Source organism: Capsella rubella, unplaced genomic scaffold (genome assembly GCF_000375325.1).
Source record: "Capsella rubella cultivar Monte Gargano unplaced genomic scaffold, Caprub1_0 scaffold_8, whole genome shotgun sequence".
Taxonomy (NCBI): domain Eukaryota; kingdom Viridiplantae; phylum Streptophyta; class Magnoliopsida; order Brassicales; family Brassicaceae; genus Capsella; species Capsella rubella.
This window is the reverse complement of record NW_006238916.1, coordinates 9,041,255-9,065,428: the sequence shown is the minus strand read 5'-3', so window position 1 is coordinate 9,065,428 and position 24,174 is coordinate 9,041,255. Positions and strand designations below refer to the sequence as shown.

General features: G+C 38.1%; 8 protein-coding genes and 2 non-coding genes across 11 annotated transcripts; 3 read left to right on the top strand and 7 right to left on the bottom strand.

The window, feature by feature from the left end:
* Window positions 1–277: 277 nt before the first annotated feature.
* Window positions 278–349, bottom strand: TRNAP-UGG. The gene has a single exon. It is a non-coding gene; the product is annotated as a tRNA-Pro (tRNA).
* A 169-nt stretch (window positions 350–518) lies between these two features.
* LOC17874791 (histone acetyltransferase type B catalytic subunit) lies at window positions 519–3,475 on the top strand. Its single transcript, XM_006280357.2, has 10 exons — window positions 519–683; window positions 794–835; window positions 1,282–1,391; window positions 1,485–1,553; window positions 1,666–1,704; window positions 1,800–1,876; window positions 1,990–2,077; window positions 2,215–2,296; window positions 2,396–2,553; window positions 2,640–3,475. Exons 1-10 carry the CDS (start codon window positions 605–607, stop codon window positions 3,297–3,299), a joined length of 1,404 nt encoding a protein of 467 aa, XP_006280419.1. The 5' UTR covers window positions 519–604; the 3' UTR covers window positions 3,300–3,475.
* A 732-nt stretch (window positions 3,476–4,207) lies between these two features.
* LOC17876051 (zinc protease PQQL-like) lies at window positions 4,208–10,236 on the top strand. 2 transcript variants are annotated; one of them, XM_006279880.2, is made up of 21 exons: window positions 4,208–4,525; window positions 4,971–5,217; window positions 5,301–5,426; window positions 5,511–5,648; window positions 5,746–5,880; window positions 5,972–6,229; window positions 6,309–6,446; window positions 6,533–6,602; window positions 6,700–6,913; window positions 7,261–7,366; window positions 7,510–7,743; window positions 8,091–8,255; window positions 8,342–8,491; window positions 8,571–8,662; window positions 8,769–8,850; window positions 8,975–9,058; window positions 9,136–9,252; window positions 9,344–9,454; window positions 9,553–9,633; window positions 9,721–9,918; window positions 10,001–10,236. In XM_006279880.2, exons 1-21 carry the CDS (start codon window positions 4,311–4,313, stop codon window positions 10,064–10,066), a joined length of 3,027 nt encoding a protein of 1,008 aa, XP_006279942.1. In that variant the 5' UTR covers window positions 4,208–4,310; the 3' UTR covers window positions 10,067–10,236. The 2 variants fall into 2 exon arrangements, with proteins under 2 accessions (XP_006279942.1, XP_023644620.1); XM_023788852.1 differs by having other exon boundaries at window positions 4,438–4,525; window positions 4,976–5,217.
* On the bottom strand, window positions 10,113–11,518 carry LOC17874770 (malate dehydrogenase 3, cytoplasmic). The gene is made up of 2 exons (XM_006281825.2): window positions 11,346–11,518; window positions 10,113–11,236 (listed from the first exon to the last, which is right to left on the bottom strand). Exons 1-2 carry the CDS (start codon window positions 11,503–11,505, stop codon window positions 10,278–10,280), a joined length of 1,119 nt encoding a protein of 372 aa, XP_006281887.2. The 5' UTR covers window positions 11,506–11,518; the 3' UTR covers window positions 10,113–10,277.
* Window positions 11,519–12,176: 658 nt separating this feature from the next.
* On the top strand, window positions 12,177–13,196 carry LOC111831083 (60S ribosomal protein L31-3). The gene is made up of 2 exons (XM_023784594.1): window positions 12,177–12,286; window positions 12,771–13,196. The coding sequence occupies exons 1-2, from the start codon at window positions 12,207–12,209 to the stop codon at window positions 13,048–13,050; spliced, it is 360 nt and encodes a 119-aa protein (XP_023640362.1). The 5' UTR covers window positions 12,177–12,206; the 3' UTR covers window positions 13,051–13,196.
* Window positions 13,197–13,358: 162 nt separating this feature from the next.
* LOC17877164 (putative FBD-associated F-box protein At5g56700) lies at window positions 13,359–16,574 on the bottom strand. Its single transcript, XM_023777655.1, is given in 7 exon segments — window positions 13,359–13,605; window positions 13,687–13,827; window positions 13,932–14,243; window positions 14,529–14,714; window positions 14,802–14,939; window positions 15,016–15,144; window positions 15,147–16,574. Coding segments are annotated over 7 exon segments (1,842 nt in total). The 5' UTR covers window positions 15,885–16,574; the 3' UTR covers window positions 13,359–13,407.
* Window positions 16,575–17,625: 1,051 nt separating this feature from the next.
* Window positions 17,626–19,068, bottom strand: LOC17875191 (putative FBD-associated F-box protein At5g56700). The gene is made up of 3 exons (XM_006279707.2): window positions 18,181–19,068; window positions 17,933–18,070; window positions 17,626–17,846 (listed from the first exon to the last, which is right to left on the bottom strand). Exons 1-3 carry the CDS (start codon window positions 19,066–19,068, stop codon window positions 17,664–17,666), a joined length of 1,209 nt encoding a protein of 402 aa, XP_006279769.1. The 3' UTR covers window positions 17,626–17,663.
* A 420-nt stretch (window positions 19,069–19,488) lies between these two features.
* TRNAS-CGA lies at window positions 19,489–19,570 on the bottom strand. The gene has a single exon. It is a non-coding gene; the product is annotated as a tRNA-Ser (tRNA).
* Window positions 19,571–19,664: 94 nt separating this feature from the next.
* On the bottom strand, window positions 19,665–22,178 carry LOC17876947 (asparagine--tRNA ligase, cytoplasmic 1). Its single transcript, XM_006280179.2, has 6 exons — window positions 21,618–22,178; window positions 20,877–21,467; window positions 20,535–20,791; window positions 20,310–20,439; window positions 20,165–20,223; window positions 19,665–20,062 (listed from the first exon to the last, which is right to left on the bottom strand). The coding sequence occupies exons 1-6, from the start codon at window positions 22,113–22,115 to the stop codon at window positions 19,879–19,881; spliced, it is 1,719 nt and encodes a 572-aa protein (XP_006280241.1). The 5' UTR covers window positions 22,116–22,178; the 3' UTR covers window positions 19,665–19,878.
* Window positions 22,179–22,768: 590 nt separating this feature from the next.
* Window positions 22,769–23,987, bottom strand: LOC17876389 (uncharacterized protein At4g02000). The gene has a single exon (XM_006280519.2). The coding sequence runs from the start codon at window positions 23,985–23,987 to the stop codon at window positions 22,791–22,793; it is 1,197 nt and encodes a 398-aa protein (XP_006280581.1). The 3' UTR covers window positions 22,769–22,790.
* Between the last annotated feature and the right edge of the window lie 187 nt (window positions 23,988–24,174).

The window sequence follows — 24,174 nt, the reverse complement described above, 5'->3', positions numbered from 1 at the left end:
CATAACATATTATATTTTTTGATAACTAATATTCATAAGTCAATCAATTAAAATAAAGTCTACTAATAAAAGATGATGCTTGATTATTTTGGATAACTAATATTTTTGTGTTTGTTTGATCATCTTTGCACCAAAAAAAAAAGTTCAAACTTCTGATAATTATTTCTCTGTTCACCAAATTAACTATGTATATATAAAGAATTTTTGGAATAGTTGGATTTTTTTTATTAGACATTTTAGACAAAGGGAATGTGAATATGAAAAACAATAACAAAATGGGGCGTTCCGAGAATCGAACTCGGGACCTCTCGCACCCAAAGCGAGAATCATACCACTAGACCAAACGCCCTCATTGAAATGAGAGCTAAATAGAATGAATCAAACGTATTCTAAGAAACCTAAATTAGGTTTTCTACTTGGGCCTTTAACGGGCCTTGCAAAAAGTCACGCGCGGTTCATGTGGTGTATATTTCTGCAGCTACTATGCGGTCGCATAAAAGAGTAGCTGACTGATTGTGTATCGCTCTCTCCGCATTTCCATTAACCCTCCAATTTTCCCGCCTTAGTCTCACTCTCTTCCCGCCTTAGACTCGCCGGAGAATCCATGGTTCAGAAGCAGCAAGCCGCCGCCGGTCCAGATACCGAGCCTAAGAAGCGTCGTCGTGTCGGGTTTTCTCCCGCCGGTGAGTCATTTCTGTTCTTTGTTCGTTTTAGCTGCGCTCGCGATTACCACTTTCGTAGCTCCGACTCCGTTTTTTTTTATCTTTAATCCGTTGATCTTTCTTATGTGAAGATACTGGTGTGGAGGCTAACGAGTGCATCAAAATCTATCTCGGTGCGTATTTTGCTTTGAATCATTTCAGTTTGATTTGGGAATATAGTTTCGTACGGAAATTAGGGTTTCGTTTCCTGGTTTTGATTTTTTGCTGCAATTAGTTGGTCGTGCTTCCATATTTGTAGTTCTTTTGAGTTTTCCGGCTATGTTTGTTGCAATTTGTATCTGGAATGGCTATACTATTCGTTGTTAGAACATCATAATGTGATGTGAAGTCTTTGATTTGTTCTTAAAGTTATTCAAATTGGTATTAAATGGTAGTTCTCAGTTGTTGTCTTGTTGAACATGTAGAGCACTGAGGTTTTTGTTGATTTATGTGTTTGTCTTTCTTCCATATGATATTTAGTTCCATGAGTCATACAAGTATTTTCTGTGTAAAGCTTCGTTAGGTTGTTTGTGTTGGTACATAATTTTGACATCTGTTTTCGTGATGGTTGATTTTCTAGTTTCCAGCAAAGAGGAAGTTGATTCCCCTGATATTTCGAGTGTGAAGCCAGTTGACTTGAATGATTTCATTGATGGAGATGGCAAGATATATGGTTACCAAGGTTTGAAGGTAATGTGGATCTACCCTGAAAATTAAATTTCTGGTTTCGATTGTTGTAATTCTGTTCTGAAATAATCTGCCTGTCAATTTCATTTGTTTCAGATTAATGTATGGATCAATAGCATCTCATTACATTCATATGCTGATATTACATACCAGAGCACAACCAACGTAAGCATTGATTTTATTTTCTATACGTTGGATTGTTTTTTATATGGCCTTTTTAGAATGAAACTGACCTTGGAGCATCATGATCCTGTTATGTTTTGGTATGTATTTCAAGGGAGACAAAGGCATCACGGACCTGAAATCTGCTTTACAGGTACCAATCAAATTTAATGTCTCATCTTATTTGAGATACTTGCTTGTTTTTTGCTATCCTTTTCTTACTCTGATTGTCTGCTTCATTCAACCCAGAACATATTTGCTGAGACCATTGTTGATGACAAGGAAGAATTTCTACAAACCTTTTCAACACAGAGAGATTTTATCAGGTGCATACCTGCTGAATGCTTTCGTACTATTTCAAAATTGTCCCAAAGTATTTCGGATAGGTTTCCCTTTGTAGTCTCTGTATAATGTTGAACATTTTCATTGAATGTTCTAGAAATATGGTCTCTGACGGAGAGGTAATGCATTCTGGAGCGACAGATGGAAGCAACAACAATGCTGAAATGGTTTCTTCAGATCTCCAGGTTGGTTTTTTTTGATATGTTTCATTTATCCTGTAATCTTAATAAGTTTGAGAAAATTAGTTTGAGATGCTTTCATCAACTGTGAGCTGCAAATTTATAATGAAAGAAATTAATCAATTATGGTTGATTATCCTCAGGTTATACGGATGCAAATTGGTTCTCCAAATGCCGGACTCCTCTATAGCCGATTGGTGCCTCTTGTTCTTCTTTTTGTTGATGGTATACACCCACCCACCTTGCTCTTTCAAATCATCTTGAAACTTTTTGTTTCCTCTAGTTAGCAGTACTAACAATACATTGGCCCATTCTTTTTATCAGGCAGCAACCCGATTGATGTCACTGATCCTGACTGGCATTTATATCTCTTAATTCAAAAGAAAGAGGACAAGGATGATCCGTTGTATCAAATTGTGGGCTTTACTGCTATTTACAAATTCTTCCGTTATCCTGACAGGTTACGGATGCGACTCAGCCAGGTATAGTAATAGATAAAGCCCAAAGACCTGAATCCTTCATGCAATATTTTCGATTTGACTGTTTATACCTTTTGTTTGGATTTCAGATCTTGGTCTTACCGTCCTTTCAAGGAAAAGGACTCGGAACCTATCTCATGGAGGTAGTAAACAATGTGGCTGTAGCAGAAAATGTTTACGATTTGACAGTGGAAGAGCCATCTGAAAAATTCCAACACATTCGTACTTGCCTCGACCTAAACCGCTTGCGCAATTTTGATCCAATCAAACCAGCCATTGATTCAGCCGTTCAGACTCTCACAAAAGGAAAACTATCGAAGAAAGCTCAGATACCTCGATTCACCCCACCTTTGACTGCCATCGAGAAAGTCCGCGAATCTCTGAAGATCAACAAGAAACAGTTTCTCAACTGCTGGGAGATTTTGATATATCTTGCACTTGGTCCTATCGACAAGTACATGGAAGATTACACATCTGTCATCACAAACCATGTGAGAAGCGACATTCTGGGAAAAGATATAGAAACTCCAAAGAAACAGGTCGTGGATGTTCCGAGCGAGCACGAGCCTGAAGCATCGTTTGTGGTTTTCAAATCTCTCAATGGAGAAGAAGCTAATACCAATGTTCAAGTTGATGAAAACAAACCGGATCAAGAGCAGCAGCTGAAGCAACTGGTTGAAGAAAGGATTCGTGAGATCAAGTTGGTTGCTGAGAAAGTCTCTATGGGTTGTCCAAAGGCAAAAATCTGATTGGAATCAGAACTTTGTGAGACCTTTTTTTTTTATTAGAGCTTTTTGTTCAATGATCAAATCATCAAACTATGTCTTTCAGAAGGACAAATCTGTTTGTATCCGTTTTGTAGTAGAGGAGGTTGTTAAGTAAACTAATGTACTTCCGGTTAAATGGTTACGTCCAGTTATGATTAGACTATATATGTAACTTGAATGTTCCGATCGAGTTTTTGCGGAAACCGAAATCCGGTTACGGAAACCAAATGGTGGTCGTTAAATTTACCGGGTGAACCGGGAAAGATACTTGTCAAGACCAGAAAAAACATAAGAAGAACAAATCTCGAAGGTGGGGGACTATTGTGTAGGCATGACCAAAAGCTAACCTTAACCGTATTTTTAACCGTAACCGGACCGTTTATCAACCGTAACCGGACCGTAACCGTATAAAACGGTTAAAAATTGTAACCGTTAACCGTAAAAGTAAATTAGTTACGGTTAAAAAATAATAATAACCGTAACCGTTAATTAACCGTAACCATAATTAACCGTAATTAATCGTCGGTTAACCGTACGGTTAAACGCTCGGTTAACCGCATATTTAAATTTTTAAAATAAATTATATTATAACTGTATACAATACCCAGATTTAACTAATTCACTATAAATAATTGAAATCACATATATTTTTTACTTGTAAAATAAATAATATTTCATAAAATTTTATCTCCAATATTAATATTATAATAATCATCAAATAACCGTAACCGTATTTAACCGTAACCGTAATTAACCGTAACCGTATATAACCGTAACCGTCTTAACCGTATATATAATGATTAAGGTTATGGTTAAAAAAATTATAACCGTTAACCGGTGGTTAATTAACCATAACCGCATTAACCGTAACCGTGGTCATGCCTACTATTGTGCCGTCTCCTAAAGGGCGAAGAGTTTGTTTCGTGTTCTGTTTGATAAAACGATTTTGATTTTGACAGAGTGAGGCAGAGAGGGAGAGTGTAAGAGAGAGAGATGGATTTGATTGCGGGAGAGAGCTCGAAGGTCTTAAAGAAACATGGATTCAGGTCGCTGAAACTGATGAGTGTGGACATGGAACAAGAACTCGGGAATGAGCCTGAGCCTTTCGGTGCTGATTACGGTAGACTCGATAATGGTCTCGTCTACTATGTTCGCCGAAACTCGAAGCCGAGAATGAGAGCCGCTCTAGCTCTCGCCGTTAAAGTCGGGTAGCTCTTCTTCTTCTTCTTTTATTCTGGAGACATTTGAATTTAATTTGTTCTTCGTTGATGAATCGAAATTACTGGCAATTGAGTTTTTCTCGCTGAGTTTTTGGGTTTTCTCTTTTGTACTGAGTCGAATTGTTAATTTATTTGATCACTTTAATTGATTTGATTTATGATTCTTCTGGTGACTTTTTATAAAAACAGATTTGTGGCATGCATGAGTATATTCGTAGTGTATGAGAATAATATATCTCATTATACCAAAATGGGCTATATGATTCGTATAGCTTTCTTGCTCTTCTAGAATTTGGGTGAAGTTTAGTTGAATTATGCAATCTCTTGACTGGATCGCATAATTAGTTGAATTATGCAATTTGTTGAGTGGATTGTGTAATTAGTTGAATTTTGGAATATATTGATGCTGACAGACCTTTTGCTTCATTGGCAGTTCAGTTCTGGAAGAAGAGGATCAGCGTGGAGTTGCTCATATTGTAGAGCATCTTGCATTTAGTGCTACAACGAGATATACAAACCATGATATTGTCAAGTTCTTAGAGAGCGTCGGAGCAGAATTTGGGCCCTGTCAAAACGCAATGACCACAGCGGATGAGACCATATATGAATTATTTGTCCCCGTTGATAAGCCTGAGTTGCTATCTCAGGCTATTTCCATTTTAGCAGAGTTCAGCTCCGAGGTAATGTCTCTGTGATTCTTTCTTATCCCTTTCTTTTGCTTCGTTTTTTTTTTCTGTAAGAAATCTGTGCGTGGTTTGTTTAGATTCGAGTCTCGAAGGAAGATTTGGATAAAGAAAGAGGGGCTGTTATGGAAGAATACCGAGGGAATAGAAATGCTACTGGAAGGATGCAAGATTCGCATTGGCAGCTGATGATGGAAGGTTCAAAGGTATGGGAGGTCTTTAGTTAATCATTTTTGCAGTTTAGAAGAGATTCCAATCTGTTCATAAAAAGGACTTTCCATTGAACGCAGTACGCTGAACGTTTACCTATTGGGTTGGAGAAAGTGATTCGATCTGTTCCTGCTGCAACTGTGAAGCAATTTTACCAGAAGTGGTATCATTTATGCAATATGGCAGTTGTGGCTGTTGGAGATTTTCCAGATACAAAGGTACTTTATGACTGTGATATCACTTTTGTTCCATGGCTACTCAAGCATTTATGATTATCTTGTAAGGTCAGACTTTGTTGATAATCCGTGTTTCTAGACTGTAGTTGATTTGATAAAGACACATTTTGAAGATAAAAGATCAAGTAGTGAGCCTCCACAGATACCAGTGTTTCCTGTTCCTTCTCATGAAGAGACACGGTTTTCTTGCTTTGTTGAGTCAGAGGCAGCTGGGGTTAGTCAAATTTATTCTCCAAACGTCTTCCATAGTAGCATGATGTCAACTTCCAAACTGCTAAGCTTCTTTTGTGCTCTTTGGCTTGTAGTCTGCAGTAATGATTAGCTATAAGATGCCTATAAGTGATCTGAAGACAGTGAAAGATTATAGGGATATGCTTGCAGAGTCAATGTTTCTACATGCTCTTAACCAGAGACTCTTCAAATTATCTCGTAGAAAGGACCCCCCATTTTTTGCATGTTCTGTTGCTGCTGATGTCCTGGTGAGCCCATTGAAGGCCTATATAATGAGTTCTTCTTGTAAAGAGAAAGGAACTCTTGCATCTCTAGAGTCTATGCTTCTCGAGGTCTCTTCTCCTTTTCCCTCTATTGCAAGTCTTCTTCACTTCCTTGTTCCACCCCTTCATTGGTTTTCTTGTGGTTTAGGTTGCTAGGGTACGCCTTCATGGGTTCTCGGAGCGTGAAATATCTGTTGTTCGGGCTCTAATGATGTCCGAGATTGAATCTGCTTATCTGGAACGTGATCAGGTCCAATCGACCAGCTTGCGGGATGAATATATACAGGTAAAACCTGTGATGAATTTTTAATGCTCTACATCCTGTCTTTCCCCTCTTCAAAATCTTGTTTATACATGTGATTCATCTTGCAGCATTTCCTTCACAAGGAACCTGTTATTGGGATTGAATATGAGGCACAACTTCAGAAGACTCTTCTACCCCGTGAGAACATGCATACTCTGCTTATAGAACGTAGTCAGTATAGTACCATTGTTTGTTATTAACTCGTATAAATTACATTGGTTCCTCTTTGATGCAGAAATATCAGCGTCAGATGTTGCCAGATACTCTGAAAAGTTAAGAACATCATGTGGTTGTGTGATCAAGACAATGGAACCTAGATCTGCTGCTACGATTGATGATTTGAGAAATGTTGTCTCAAAAGTTAATAGTCTGGAAGAAGAAAAGATGATTGCTCCATGGGATGAGGAAAAGATTCCAGAAGAAGTTGTCAGTGAGAAGCCAACTCCAGGGTAAGCTCTGAACTATAACTTTGTAGGTTTGCTGACAAGGAATGGCCAAGGTCACCCGCAAGTAGTGGCTTCTTTATCTTTTGATTTTGGCTCCATGACTATAGTTTTAAGAAATTGTCTTGGCCGTAAATAGAGATCGTAAAAGCTAATATCTTTGGGCAATTGTCAATTACCTCATGAGCTAACTAGTTATGAAGATTTTTCTGAAGAAACATAATAAGATCGTATCTCTAAGTCTTTTACTAAACTCGATGACTCTTTGTTAAACTAAAAGTAGGCAGAGCTCAACTGAAATGCATATATTTTTTCATTTCTTATTTCTCATTTGTCACTAATGTTTAATGAAGGGAGGTTACTCACCAGCTTGAATATCCAGAAGTTGGGGTTACAGAATTGACATTATCAAATGGAATGCAAGTTTGCTACAAGTCCACAGACTTCTTGGACGATCAGGTGCAATATTAACTGAGAGCTACATATTGTTAAATAAGCATGTGTGTGTGTGTATATATGTTTTATGTTTCTGCATAGATGGCAATGTATTAAGTTCTGAGTATTGTTTCATAACTTCATGATTGGCCTTATTCCCCTTCTAGGTTCTTTTTACCGGGTTCTCATATGGAGGACTATCTGAACTCCCTGAGAGTGATTACATTTCATGTTCAATGGGATCAACAATTGCTGGTGAAATTGGTATGTTTGGTTATAAACCATCAATGCTTATGGATATGCTTGCTGGTAAGAGAGTTGAAGTTAGCGCAAGACTTGGACCGTATATGAGAACCTTTTCTTGTGATTGTTCACCCACAGACCTTGAAACTGCTTTGCAGGTTTGCCTTCTTCCTCCTGCACATGAATGTGTATTTTCTAAGTTCTTTCAGTTTGATCTCAGGCTTGTTACTAACATATATGGCTGAAAACCTCGCAGTAGACTTCATCGAGACATTAACTATGACATCTTCGATTTATACTTCATTAACCATGACATGTTTGACTGAAACCTACAGTAGAGTTCATTAACGTATTTGCTAACATCTAAATGATGGGACTTCGATATATTGTGCATCCTAAACTGTTTTGCATTCTTCTTCTTTTTTTTCCTCTAATAATGTTTCAACTTTCTTTGGATTGTACTTGCATTATCTTGGCAGTTGAACTTGGTTATACTTCTTTGCAGCTTGTTTATCAACTTTTTACTACAAACGTGATGCCACAAGAAGAAGAGGTAGGAATAGTAATGCAAATGGCAGAAGAAGCAGTTCGTGCTCGGGAAAGAGACCCTTACACTGTCTTTGCCAATAGAGTAAAGGAACTCAATTATGGAAATTCTTATTTCTTTAGGGTAATGATATCTTACTTCTTTTTTTCAAAATGACTAATTTCTTGTTAAACGCACAACTGATCTGACCCCTAGTCTATGATGTGTAGCCGATTCGGATTAGTGAACTCAGGAAAGTTGACCCATTGAAGGCTTGTGAATACTTCAACAGTTGCTTTAGGGATCCATCAACTTTCACAGTCGTGATTGTAGGGAACCTTGATCCTACTATCGCGCTTCCTCTAATTCTTCAGTATTTGGTAAGTTAGATCACATCACTGATAATACAAAAAGTAAGCTCGGGATAATTGACTACATTTTTGCGCTCACTTTATGCAGGGTGGAATATCTAAGCCTCCTCAACCAGTTCTCAATTTCAACCGTGATGACCTTAAGGGCTTACCATTCACTTTTCCTACTAAGATAACAAGGTAAGTTGTATCTTAATTTGATCTACATCGATCAAACAGAGACAATGATACTGTGTATTTCCCTTGATAAATTACATATGTGACTTTATACGTGGAAATATTACAGAGAATTTGTACGAAGTCCAATGGTAGAAGCCCAGTGTTCAGTTCAGTTATGCTTTCCTGTGCAGTTAACAAATGGAACAATGGTAAGGGACTCTGCTTTATCATCTGAACGTAGCCTGCGTTGATGACATTAATGCCATTTGTTTTCTTGTCTTTAGAAGAAGATTTTGAAATACAATTGCTTCATACCATTAATTTTTATGATAGATTGAAGAAATCCACTGTATCGGCTTTTTAGGCAAACTCCTAGAGACCAAGATAATTCAGTTTCTCAGGTTCACACATGGACAGGTATATTCGGCTCTTTGTATTAGTTTTCTGTGATGATCACACCAGGCCTTTAGTGACCTAACTTACCTATTAAGCAGATATATTCTGCTGAAGTCTCAGTGTTTCTTGGCGGGAATAAACCGTCTAGAACTGCAGATTTGCGTGGTGACATCAGTGTAAATTTTTCTTGTGATCCAGAAATCTCCTCTAAACTGGTATGTCCATTGTACAATCATACGATCGATAATGATTTCTCAATATCTTTGGCTGCCTTTTGGTTACCAAAGCCACCTCTTTGTCTTTCAGGTAGATTTAGCTTTGGAAGAAATTGTACGGCTTCAAGAGGAAGGCCCTTCGCAGGAAGACATTTCAGCCATCCTTGAAATCGAACAAAGAGCTCACGAAAATGGCCTGCAGGTTTGTTTGTTCTTGCCTACTATTCACAATCACAAATCCGTGACAAACAAAACACATATTTTGCTTCAGAACAAAAACGGATTTTATTTTCTGTTCAGGAAAACTATTACTGGTTAGACAGGATTCTACGTGGATACCAATCAAGGGTCTACTCAGGCGATTTGGGCGCCTCTTGCAAGGTCAGTTACTGTCAATACTCAATAGCTGTTATCATTCTTAATAAACAGTCTTTATATAAAGGGAAGAAACTTCTCTATGGTTTTCAGATCTTAGAAGAAGGGCGTTTGCGAATGAGAGAGTCACTTGCACCACAAACAGCGCAAGCTGCACTACAGCGAATCCTTCCTCACCCGTGCAAGAAACAGTACACTGCTGTTATTCTCATGCCGCAGAAGTCTCGTTTTGGATTTCTTTCATCTATCTTTGGTTCACGGTCCGAGACCCCTTATATCCGTGACACCAAGGTCAGTGTTTATCTGTTCTTTGTCTTGTCTCCATAACTGTAATTTTGCAGTCACTAAAAAAAAATGTCTCTTCGGTTACCAGATTTTGGCGGGCATTGCGAGTTTGGCTGTTCTTGTTTTTGGCATCTGGAGATACTCTCGCAAGTAGAAGTATGTTCTCACTGTTTTGTTTTGATGTTTGTTTATTTTTTCAATTTTCTGATTTTTTAACCTCTAAGACTTTAGAGCTTTACAATGTATCAATGAACCTCAGCGTTTATTATGTAAGTTCCCATTATTTTACAACAAATTTAGAAAGACAAATTTATTTCGTTGCTACATTGTTTGTGCCATGACTCCCATAGTTTTCTACTTTTGGTCTATACATTGAGACAGGAGTAGGCCAAGTCCTTCTCTTCAGCTAGCTCTCGTGCAGAGTCATCCATTTTCTTCCTTGAGAACTCGTCTATACCGAGTCCTTGTACGATCTTCCAACTCCCTTTCTCACAGATAACTGGAAACGAGTAAACCAAACCAGGTGGTATACCATATGAGCCATCAGAATAAACACCCATAGAAACCCAAGTTCCTTTAGGGGTTCCAAGAATCCAATCACGAATATGGTCACAAGCTGCGCTAGCAGCGGATAAAGCACTCGACTGTTTTCGTGCTCTTAAAACGGCTGCACCTCGTTGCTGAACTTCTGCAACAAAATCGTTCTTCAGCCAGTTATGATCTGTGACAAGTTCTTTTATTGGTCTATCTCCAGTTTGTGTAGAGACCGTTGCGTGGTTGGGGTCGGGATATTGAGTTGAGGAATGGTTTCCCCAAATGACGACATTTTTCACACTGCTCACAGGAACACTCAGCTTATCTGCAAGCTGAGATAGAGCTCGATTGTGGTCGAGCCGTGTAAGACAAGTGATATTTTCTTCTGGGATCGATGGTGCAAACTCTTTTAAAATCAGAGCATTTGTGTTTGCAGGGTTTGCTACAACAAGAACCTTGCAATCCTCTGATGCATAATGCTCTAAAGCCGAAGCTTGAGCTTTATAGATCACAACATTTTTCGACATAACATCTTTTCTTTCCATGCCTGCTATCCTTGGGTACCCTCCGATCATTATCGCGATATTCACATCTTTACATGCTTCAACAACATTAGTTGTCGCGATAACGCCTTTGAGAAGAGGGAAGGCTGAATCTTGAAGCTCCATCTTGACAGCTTCCAGTGATCTTGAGGCTGGTTCTATATCAAGTAAATGCAGAATCATGGGTTGATCTGGACCTAGCATAAGACCTCTTGCAATCATTGGAGCAATTGCATATCCTATGTTTCCTGTTCAATACAAAGTTTCCACTTAAATTAAGAACAGCATGGGTAGACAAAAAGACTTTAAACAAAAAAACGAACCAAAGCTGATCATAGGGGTTGACAATGACATTACCTGCTGCACCTGTAATTAAAACCCTTACGGGATCGTTCTCAATGTTTAACAAATTACACATGTATATTATCATTTTCCATGACAGAGCAACACAAAACAATAGAACCAAAACTTTCTGAATCACAGAACTATAATCAATTCCTTCTGTAACGAAATCCATTTTTTTCTTCCAAGTAAAATATGATCAAGTAACGAATGGGTGCTCTTCATGCTTTTACAAAGTTCAGTTTATAAAGCTAAACAAACCAAAGGAGACATAAGGAATCTATGAAAAGCTTCTAAGAGGACATAACCTGATACTTACAACACTTTGTCTTACAAAACTCTCAAGTCATACAAGAACAACAACAAAGAATCTCAATCTATGAAAAGAAATGTCCTCCAATAAAAGATCCTTAAACTTATTTTGATAACAATGGGAAATTTATTATTCCTTCACTACTTCGTAGCCCGTACGGACGAATAATCTAGTTTACGGTTCGGTTTCGTATCAATTTTAATGTTTTTTTCGGTGTTTGGTTTTAACGGTTATTCAAACCAATCGGTTTGGGCCTTTGATGGGCTAATAAAAATTACAAAAGCGTAAGAAATCGACCCATTAAAGCCCAATAGATTATTTAGGGTTAACTCAAAGTGTCGCATATATATGCTTACTACTCCTCCCTCGTCGCCTTTCTGTTTCTCGACGTTCTTCAACCCAAAGGTACTCTCTTTTTTCTCCCAATCTAGCTCAATTCTGCTTACTTTGACCTAGCAGCTCACAGATCTGTGTTTAGTTTTCCGATTAGAAAGTATCGATTTTGAAGTGGTTTTTGTAATGGGTAATCGCAGGTAAAGAGTTAGTCACAGGCAAAAGAGAAGATGTCTGAGAAAAAGGGAAGGAAAGAGGAAGTGGTGACCAGAGAGTACACCATTAACCTCCACAGACGCCTTCACAAATGGTGAGCTTTCCCTGAACCCTAATCTCTTAGGTGCCTCGTTTTAGATATCACTCGTTGTTGTTCATTAGTAGCTGCTTGATGTGTTAATTTGATACGCCAGTTTCTGTCATATCATAGTTGCAAGATTCTTAGACTTGCTTTGGTGTGATCCTGGTCCTTTATGAGCATATCATTTTCTAAATATAATTAGAGGTTTGGTCCATAAAAGAGAGTTTGAAACTCATTGTGTTGTTGAATTCCTTGGGAAATGATATCTGATGTTGTAAACAAATCGTTTTCAGTGTTCAAATCTGGTTTATTGGTTACTGATTGTTTGCTTTGGATCCAATTTATCGAAATCTAATGTTGAAAGCTTGAAATGAATAGATATAGTTCATTTGATAAAATCTTATACATATTAGTGTAATGTTTGTGGAATTTGTTTTTTTTGGTAGGTTTAGTTGTGATTGAGAACCTTTACTTATGCATAGTTTATTTGTTACAGTACCTTTAAGAAGAAGGCACCAAATGCCATTAAGGAGATCAGGAAGTTCGCAGAGAAAGCTATGGGTACGAAGGACGTTAGGGTAGACGTGAAATTGAACAAGCAAATCTGGAGCAAAGGAATCAGAGGTCCACCAAGGAGGATCAGGGTTCGTGTTGCACGTAAGAGAAATGATGACGAAGATGCAAAGGAAGAGTTCTTCTCCCTTGTCACTGTTGCTGAAATCCCTGCAGAAGGACTCAGTGGTCTTGGCACAAAGATCATCGAAGAGGAGGATTGAGAGAGTCTTTAGAACAAGTTTTGTTGGTTTTTTACTTTTGCTGCTGTGTTTCAATTTAAAAAGTCTTGACCTTTCACTTTCTTCTCTGTAGTGAACCAACTTGAATTTGCTTATGCAGTTTATTGAAGAGACCCATTTTCTTCTTAGTGACTGAATCTTGTTTTTGCTGCTAAATTGTTGATTGATCCTCACATTTATGCGAGTAACCTTAGAGATTATAAAGATGAATCTCAGTATCAAATGTCAAGGCACGACCTAACTTCTTTGTGTCTTATTCGGAAACAAGTGTAACATCATATGTTCTTGGATAACAAAACAACAACTCTTGGATCATTAACAAGTTTCTATAACATAACATCACATGTGCACGACTGATGTAGATTTCAAGCAACAAGCATGTTTGAAGAAAAAACTCAAGAAGTCCCTATCTTCTTGTTCGTCACTGTTGTACCCTTCAAACTTGAAAGTCTCAAGACTATTCAAGAGGCATTTAGGAACAAAGCCCTGATTACTTCTCGAACTAAGCGGATCATAATACCCATAACAATGAATGAACTGAAAATTAAAAAAGAAGAGTTAAAATCACACCAACACACCATATTGTGCTTTACTGTGGTTTGACAAAGAAAAACTTACATCATCGACCAAGAGATTAAGGATTTGCAGATTAGGAGAATCTTTGAGCAGCTGGACAAGTAAGTTTGACCAATTTTCGCTGCATTTATATAGCTTCAAATTTTCAAGCTGCCTGAAGACAATACCATCGGAATACACATTCTGCAGTAATAACAAAGGATTTAGTAAACTCAAGAAAATATGCTTTAGTGTTCTAAGTGAAATAGTGATATTGAAAACTTGTGGAGAGATGGAAAACATATCACCACTTCTTCACTGTTGAATCTTACGCGAACTGAAAGACGTTTAACAGTTGTGATTGATTTGAGAAGCATTTCAGTAGATTTCTCATTTTTAAGCCATAGACTGATATCTGCCTCTTCTGAGATGAATCGACAAAGAGAGGAAAAGGAGAACCAGAAGGTGTTTAGTTCATCGCCAGTCGTTGGAATCGCAGAACTTTGTCGTCGACCACACCAGTCAAACAGACTGCCAGCATCAGGCTGTTGGGCTTGCCTTTGGGCTTTAACAAATGGTTTTTTTCTTTCTTCTTTGTAGAGATGATCAAAGATGTATTTCTTAAACAAGCATATAAATGGGACTACTTTACGAAAGTACTTGAGCATAAGGGGTTGGTTTTCTTCTTTGATAAAAAGACTTGAGTCTCAAGGCGCACACACATACAAATTGTAGGTTATAAAAGCATATATGATCAGAGGATATAAGTTAACCCACATGACAGATATATAAGAGGGCAAAAGTTTTGTTCGAAAGCAAGTTCCACATCTAGGTGATTAAATACCCCTTAATTCTTGGAAGACAAAACAAACCTAAAAAACCCTATAAATGGATCATCCATTTTTACTCGAGATTGACAAAGACTTCAAGGGACGGACATTTTTCAATATGAAAGTCAAGAAATCTCTCTCTTCTGGTGTTCCAATGTACCCTGAAAACTCAAAGGTTTCAAGACTATCACACAAACATTTAGGAACAGAGCTCTGGTCAATACTGCCCTGTTCATAATACTCCCCATAAGTTCCATAAACCTGAGACAACAGTATGACAGAGTTAATAAGATACTCAATACAGTGGTTTTAGACCCCAAAAAAAAAAAGAGACACAAAGAAACTTACATCGGTGTGGAGATTGAGGACTCGCAGTTTAGGAGAATATTTGAGCAACGGGACAAGCAACATCGACCAATTATCGTTGGCAACATGTAGCTTCAGATGTTCAAGCTGATTAAAGGCAATACCAACACTATCCACAGACTGCACACGTGAAATAAGAGTAGCTTAGAAATCATAGATCTCAAGAAAACATGAATTTAATGTTCCAAAGTGTTACCTCTTCTTGAAAGCTGAAGAATGTGTCTAACGAAAGACGTTTGACAGTTGTGATTGATTTGAGAATGTCTTCAATATCAAGTCCATTGATATCTGCCTCTTCCAGCTCGGGCATATGCGTAGTCAACCAGGGGATATACTATCTCCCCAATCCACAACTTTGAAATACTTCAAAGAAGGGGTATCTATCAAAAACCCATCAGAAGACCATGTATTATACATACTCAAATAGAAACGCTGCAAAGACGAACTAATAACAACTATTGCTCCCACATTTGCTTCCCCATATCGTTCGATACTCAGATCTTCCAGAACAGGGCAAGAGGATACAAGCAGTTTGAGAGAATCTTCGTTTGCGTATGTCACATCTTCAAGTTCCAAATTTTTCAACAAAGGGAGAAAAACCATTTGAGGAACATCTACGAGTATCTTCTTGCCTTCAAGTTTCAAAGTCACCAGTGATTTGCATGTATACAAACTACACGGCAACAATGCAACAGATTTGTAATGCAAAGAGTAATAGCTAATACTCAGCTCACGCACGCAGCGAGAAACTGCAATTGCAGCCCACGGTTTGATATCCTCAGGTTGAACTGAATTGAGAGTAAATATGAGGCGCAAGCTTTCAATAACCAGAGCTCTGTGTAATGGCAGGTACTTGTCGATGAAATCCCGATACCTCACAAGTGTAGACTTTGAAGTGCAGGAATTAGTAATGTCACGGTAATCAAGATAATCAAGTTTAGGCAACCACATCCAAAGAAACTTCCATTGTTTCGAGAGAATGCTCGTTGATACAGCAACTTTTGTAGGAAGAAAGGATAATATCTTCACCAGCAAATCATCAGACAAGCAACTGAGTGTAGCCATATATCACTTTACACCCCCACCCCCCCCCCCTAAAGATACAGTCGACAGGGAACTTGGGTTTCCAACCCTGGAAAGAAAAATAAAATCAACAAGAAAACAAAACCTAAAAATAAAAAGATTTGTCTGAAATCCAAAAGAAACAAATTAGCAACAAGTGAATGAAGAAGTAAGGAACAGAAGAAAAAACCTAGAAAACTCAGGTAATGTGTGCGTGTGTGTTTTTTTTTTTTTCTGCTCGAAACCTAGAAATCTCAGCTCGATTTCTGCTTGAGAACCCACACAATTAGTAGATAAACTGGAAGCACCAGAGGAACTGAGAAAGCTATTTTGGAAACTGAACAAACCTTTCAACTCTGAATAGGACTGAGTGTTTCTGAGCTAGGAATTGAGAAATGGTAGAGTCGAAACAAAGTTTGAATCTAGAAAGTGAAAGAGAATGGAGAAGAAGGAAGTACGTTATTAGAAATTACCAGAATTGCAGGATTATCTCCAATTCTCCATTCAAGTAAATAAAAACAGAAAAATGGCTAAGCTTAGCTTTCGCCGTCGATAACTTGCCAGTGCTCGGTTACCACCATCAGTCACCACCATGAATATTTAATCTCTAGTGGGCCTGTACCTGGGCCAGGCTTCATGTGAAACCCTCTCAATTTACATGTGTCTTTTCAATTAGTGTAACTGTGCAAGATTGAAGATTCTGACCCGAGAAAGCTGAAACCACCTGCTTTTTTTTTTTCTATCCCCTTAATTATAAATTTGATAAGAGAACGTCAGATCTTAGACAAAGTCGAAGCATAGACTATGTGATCCCAGGTGTCAGGTGCGGTGACCTTCTGAGCTTCCTTACCTGTGTAGTTTACGAGAGACGAATGTTTTGGTTCTCGCAAGGCAAATACATACAAATTGTAGGTTACTTGAGGATATATATATATATATATATAGTAAGGTAACCACATGATAAGAAAGGCACAAGTTTTTGTTTAAAAGCAAGTTGCACATCTAGTTAATTACCTAATTCTCGGGACAACAAAACAAGTTTTTAAAATCCATAATCGAATATGACGACCGTTAGATCATTTTTCAAAGTTTCTACTGTGCCACTAACATGATCAGTCCAAAATTGACGAATATTGAAGGATATACTTCATTTGATATATCTTATAAAAGAATAGAGACTAGAGTTTTGTTTGTGAATGTGTTATTTGCACGGTTTGGATTTATGTAATTAATAGTCATTACTTATGAATACTTAACTTGGAACAGCACTTTAAAAAGAAGGCACCAAATGCCATTTAAGAGAATGAGATCAGCAAGTTCGCAGAGAAAGCTATAGAAACAAAGGACGTGAATTTGAATACTTTCTCCTCGTGGCTCTGCTTGTTGGACTCAGCAAGGTGCTTCACTTACAACCTCCAAGTTACTTCACTAACTAACTGTTGATGTAAAGAAACAGAGGCTTAAAGATTTTGGATTGAATAAACTACACACCAAGGCCTTTAAGTGATCTTAAGAGATTGAAAGTTCACAGAAATCTAAACCAAAAGAAGTAGTAACACAAATGTATGTTTTAAGCAGAGATGAAAAACAGAGCACACGCACCAACTCTAACGAGTTCTACGTCTCGAAAAATAAGAATACACCAGAGAAGAGACGATAGAACTAAACAAACATCACAAGAAGACACAAGTTTTGTTTGAAAGCAAGTTCCACATCTAAGTTAAACAAAACAAACATCCTTAAACGAATACAATGACTCTTTCAAAGGGAGCAGAACATGGATCAGCCCAATATTGATGTAGATTTCAAGTAACGAGCATGTTTGAAGAAAAAATTCAAGAAATGTCTCTCTTCTAGTCTTCCCTTGTGCCCTTTAAACTTGAAAGTTTCAACACTCTTCAAAAAACCATCTGGAACTGAGCTCTCCCAGCTAACCGGTTTATAACCCACAAAACGTGACTTACTCTGAAATTATAAAAAGAAGAGTTAAACTACACCACAAAATTGTGCTTTTTAGACTGAAAATTAGAATAGTCAACGAAGAAACTTACATCAACGATGAGACTGAGGACTTGCAGTTTAGGAGAATCTTTGAGCAACTGTACAAGTAACTTTGACCAATCATCATCGCATATATGTAGCTCTAATTTTTCAAGCTGACCAAATACAATACCATCACGATACACAGTCTGCACACATGACAACATAATAAACAAATGTTTCAAACTCAAGAAATTATTAGAATAAAACTGAAATTTTGAAGTTGAGACTTGAGAGAGAGATGTAAATAGAGACTTACCTTTTCCGCAGAGTTGAATGCTACGCGTAGTGAAAGACGCCTTGAATATGTAAGTGGTTCAAGAAGCTCTTGAGGATTCCTCAGAACAATGATATTTGCCTCTTGCAGCTCTGGCATACGGGCAATAGAATAGGAGAAACTTTCACAATAATAATCTTCAGCTTTGTAATCCTCAAAGTAGAAATACTTCAAAGCAGGGGTAACTATAATATTCCCACCAGAAGAACATGTCGAGTCTATATGTAATGATAAACGCAGCAAGGAAGGGACAGTAACAACTGTTCCTTTCAAATTGTCGTTTCCAACTCTATGAATAAACAGATCTTCCAGGATAGGGCAACCTTGTAGAAGCAATCGAAGAGTATCTTTATCAAAGTATCTCACATGTAGAAGCTCCAAGGTTTTCAACGAAGGGAGACAAGCCATCCGGGGAACATCCACAAGAATCTTGAAGCCTTCGAGTTTCAAAGTGACCAGCGATTTGCAGGTATACAAACTAGTTGGGAATAACACATTAGGATCTCTATAGAAAGGAAGATAGCTGATACTTAGCTCACGCACACAGCGAGAAACTGCAATTGCAACCCAAGATTCGAAATCCTTATGTTCAAGTGATCTAAGACGAATCCTGAGGCGCAAGCTTTCTATGATGGGAGATCTATATAGTGACAGATTCTTGTAGATAAAATACTGACACAGGTATGAAGGCTTTGAAAGATTGAAATCACCATTGGTGTTGTGGTAATCATCGAAATCGAGTTTAGGCAACCACATCCAAAGAAACTCCCATTGTTTGGACAAAACGCTAGTTGATATAGCAACTTTTGTTGGAAGAAACGATAATATCTTAATCCGCAGTTTATCAGACAACATACTAATGTTGGCCATATTTTTGTTAGAAACTTTATACACTTTTACAGACCAAAAGGATTTGTCAGAAACAGAACCAAAGCAAGTGAAAACAAAGTCACACCAGAGGAGCAGAACCAAAAACCTAGAAGGAACTCGCTTATAAAGAGAATCAAATCCGAAAACATCTATAAATATCTAAATCTCTGGTTAGCTTGGGCCTAGGCCGGGCTTTAGGTAAAACTCTATCAATTAGTCCAACCTCATTACCGAGAGAAAAAGCGAGGCTTTAGAACATGGGATCATTACATTACATTACATCTATTACTTATGGTTATGGATTTATTGTCAGGTAGGTGTCCTAGTATTTGATGATTAAGTCAACATCAAATTCTCGATTTAACCGTAACTTCTTAAACAAGCATAAGAAAGGACGAGATGAAAAAAAAAAAAGGACGTCGTCAACAGCAGGATTCGAACCTGCGCAGGCAAAGCCCAACAGATTTCGAGTCTGTCTCCTTAACCACTCGGACATATTGACTTTTGCACGATTTCTTATTACTTAAATTCAATACACATAAATTAAAAGTTACACTTTTGGCTGGACTACTGGTTACTTGGGGAACACGGTTTGCTAAAGCAATTAATAAGGTTTGTGTAAATATATAATTCCAATTGATCAATCCAGATAACAGAACAAAACCAGATCCGTAGAGATAAAATCAATAGTCAAAAAACCATACAATTTTCATTTAACCAACTTCAAAGTAAACTAAAACCATGTCGGTTATCAAAACCACACCAACTAATATAAACCGGAATTGTGTTTGTAAAATGTGTAGAGAGGAATCAAAGATCAGCTTTTCCAGGATACCGAGGGAAAGGAATAACATCTCTGATGTTATCAATTCCTGTAGCGAACAGAATCATACGTTCGAAGCCAAGTCCAAATCCACAATGCTTCACTGTTCCATAACGACGCAAGTCAATGTACCACTCATATGGCTCAATTGGTAGACCCATCTCCTCGATCCTGTTATAAGACCAGATCAGATTTTGCTTCATAAACCCATCACAAAATAACCACACAAACAAAAGATCCAAACTTTTGAATATTGGTTTCACTTTCACATACCTCTTTTTGATGACATCATATCGTTCTTCCCTTTGGCTTCCACCAATGAGTTCTCCAACCTAATTCATACAAAGAAAAAAACAGCCAATTAATGTGTTTACTTCAATATGACTCGATGGCTTTATATGATGTGTTATATAATTACCTTTGGAACCAGGACATCCATGGCAGCAACTGTCTTCTCATCATCGTTAAGTCTCATGTAAAAAGCTTTGATCCCTTTCGGGTAGTTATAAACAATAACTGGCTTTTGAAACATAACCTCTGTCAAGTATCTGTAATTGCAAGACATGTTTCGGTTAGCAACCATTACCATTTCTTGCAAGTGTTTAAAGTTGAGAAATGGTTTTTATTAAGAATTATCACAAACCTTTCATGCTCTGAGGCCAAGTCGATTCCCCACTCCACTTTGTTTTCAAATTCCTTTCCTTCAGCTACAGCTTTCTCAAGTAGCTCTATTGCTTCAGTGTATGTTACACGCTTGAACGGGGTTGAGGCAACCAGTTTTAGCCTGTCAATGCATCCCTTGTCAAAGTTCTTAGCCATAAGTTCCATGTCGTCGTAACATTTCTCGAGCAACCACTTGCACATGTATCTCACATACGCCTCTGCACAGTTCATGTCGTCCTACACAATTTTCAAAGAAGGTTTCTAAGATACTGTAGCTATATTATGATTAAGAAGAGACAAAAGAATATCATATGTATATTACCTGAAGATCTGCAAAAGCAATTTCAGGCTCAACCATCCAGAATTCAGCTAAATGCCTTGAAGTATGAGAGTTCTCTGCCCGGAAAGTGGGGCCAAATGTATACACGCTGCTAAGAGCGCAAGCATAGGTTTCCACTTGTAATTGACCAGAAACTGTCAAGAAAGCTTGACGGCCAAAGAAATCGTTGGAGTAATCAATTTTTCCATCTTTTTTAGGTAGTCCAGGCTTAAGCCTCGACCTCTCTTCAACATGAGCTAAAGTCGCCTTTGCTACAGTAAGCTCAGCAACAGAAGCAGTGATCTCTGGCTTGCTAGCCTTGGCAGCTTTCAGTTGCGCTACAGCTTCACCTCTCTCCTTGACAACAAGCCTAGCCGCTTCAATATCAGCCTCAGTGGGTGGAGGGTTATCAATGAGATCCTGCTCAGCCCTCTCAGTGTGATTGATCAAGGTTGTTACTTGGAACATTTCACCAGCACCTTCACAATCACTTGTTGTGACGATAGGAGTGTGAATGTAAAGGAAACTATGTTCTTGAAAGAAACTGTGGGTGGCGTAAGCAAGCGCATTACGGATTCTTGCAACTGCTGAGATCTGAAAGCATCGCATATATGACCTCATTAAAGTGAATATACGAAATGAAGAAAACATCTTCACAAATCAACTATTCAATCATTCAATCAAACACAGAAACATAAAAAACAAGTTTCAATCAATCTCAGTGAAAGAGATAAGAAGTATTACCGAGTTAGTTCTCGCACGAAGATGAAGCACATCTCTCAGAAACTCAAGAGTCAACTTAGTCTTAGGAAGTGGGTACTTAGTCGGATCCACCGTTCCCACATCAATCACTTTCACAACGCTAAGCTCAATCCTCTGCTTCACACCTTTACCTTCCGGCGGAATCTTCAGAACTCCATCAACAGTAACACAAGTTCCCGTCGCAACCAACTTAGAAAGATCATATAGAGACGCATCAACCATAACCTGAAGATTCGCTGGACAAGACCCATCGTTAACCTCTAGGAAAGCAAAAGTGCCTTTCCCTTGCTCCCTCCCTGTTTTGACCCACCCTCCGATTCGAACATTTTGACCAGCGAGTTTAGCTCCGCCGTCAGGTCGACCCAATATCGATCGAATCAAAACCCTGTCGGAAAATTGCGCTTTCTGCACCGTAGTTCCATCGTTACCCAATGACACGGCGGCTAACTGGTTCGCCGGTGGGACAATCTCATCAGCCATTGTTTTTGATCTTCGGAATCTGAAGCACGGAGTTTAGGGAGGCGTTTGAGATAAAAACCCTAAATGAGAGACGAGGTTTCAAAGTTATTGAGATGTGAGAACAACCGTTGGATCTTCCGTTTATGTATCGTTCGATTTTGGGATTCTGTTATGGGTAAAATTGGAAATGTTAGATACCAAAGATTCCAAATTTCCTTTTCGTTTATTTTCAGATTCCAAATTTCCAATGAATAAGATTGAATCTTTTGTTTTTCGTATTTGATAGCAATTAATAATTCGAACTTATTGCCTTTTTTATTCAATGTGAAATTAATGGAAACGTTTTTTTTATAGAAAATTACAGTTTTTTTTTTTTTCCCATAAGTTTTTTTTCCTTTTATATATAACAAGTGTTGCAAGAGTTACAACAGTGGAAGCTTCCACTTACACATCTCGATCCTTTCTAAACTTACAACCATGGATTATATCTAACACATCCATTTTCTAGACTACAACGGTTTTATTCCAAACTTAAGTTCTGCTTTAAACTAAGATTTCAGACCATATTGAACATTTTGGATATGCAGTTTCCAAAAAGAATTCAGATCATATCCACTTATTCAAGCCTTTGGCTGCATTCATTGAAACTAAGCAGCATGCCCAAAAAATGTTGACAGAATCAGTAGTGTCAAAGCTTTAACGTTTCTTTGGAGGTTTCAGAATCCCTCCCTTACTATGCTCCTGAACCTTTTGCTTTTGCTTCGTTTGTACTGCCTCATTCTTCCTAACTTCTGAGATTTTGCGCTTTTGAGATTCCTCCATTTCATTGCTCTTTACAGTTTCTCCTTCTTCATGCCTCCTTGAACATTCTCCAACCTCAAACTTCCTTGAAACTCGTGAATTGATCTCATACTCAGTTGTTGGAGTAATGTTAGATCCAGATGAAGCTTGATTTCTTCTCCAAGGAGCCTGTGGAATTGGAACAGCAAAATTCTGCAACTTTCCATCACTTGAAGGATGAAAATACGGACTTGCTGCTGCAATTTCATTTGAATTCAGAGGTGGCGTATCAACTCTTGGAGGTTGAGAAATTGGTGCAGGGAAGGAAACATCAGAATTCTGAGATTGTGAATTCATGTCCGACCTATGGATTTCATCATGCAAAGCAATTCTTTCCCTCCCATCAGTTATATGATTTGTAGCACCAGTGTTTGTGACAGGTAAAGGTTGACGATAAGGACAATAATTCCTGTGATGAGTGAACCTCAAACAACTGCTACAAATTCTTCTTAGACGCTCATACTGAAATCGGATTACTGCACTCTCACCCGAATCAAACCTGACTCTTCGAAAAAATCTTAGACTGGCAGTTATGCCAAATCTAATTCTAACTCTGATATACGCTACCTGAGTAGTAGTGGCTTCATGAAAGTCCATTTCAATAACTTCACCAAGCACTTGAGCTATCTCCATAACAGTTTCTTCACCAACATAAGCAAGAGGGATTCCTCTCATCTGCACCCAAAGATCTATTGATGTGAGGAAATCCAGGTCAGGATGGTCCTCCCACCTCTGAAAGGCCACAAACCAATTGTTGAATATCCATGGTTCCCTTCTTTGCACTGATATAAGATCCATCTCAGAACGGAAGAGAAATTGAACAAAGGTACCGTCTAGAACCCTTCCATGGACTCTTGAAGTTAAACCCCATGTTCTTGGTAGTGAAGAAATGACAGTAAAGAGGTTTTGAGCTCTTGGGTTAAGGGGCCTAGCAATCAAGCTTAGCCTATTACGAGCCTCAGCAACAGCATATGCCTCATGTGGGATAAACAACTCTGGATCATCCCTAGCTAAAGCCATATTCTGTATCTCATCCCATAATTCATCCGCCATGGTTTGAAGAAAGTAAAAAGAAAATAAAAGACTACTTCTAAACCAAACCCAAAAGAAAGTATATATAGAGATACGTTCACCTCAAAGATAAGAAAATATAACAATAATAATACTAGTTTAGATGAAAGCGACTTTAAAATATCTCTTAAGAAGAAGATAAACAAGGTAAAGGAAGGATAAGACTGAG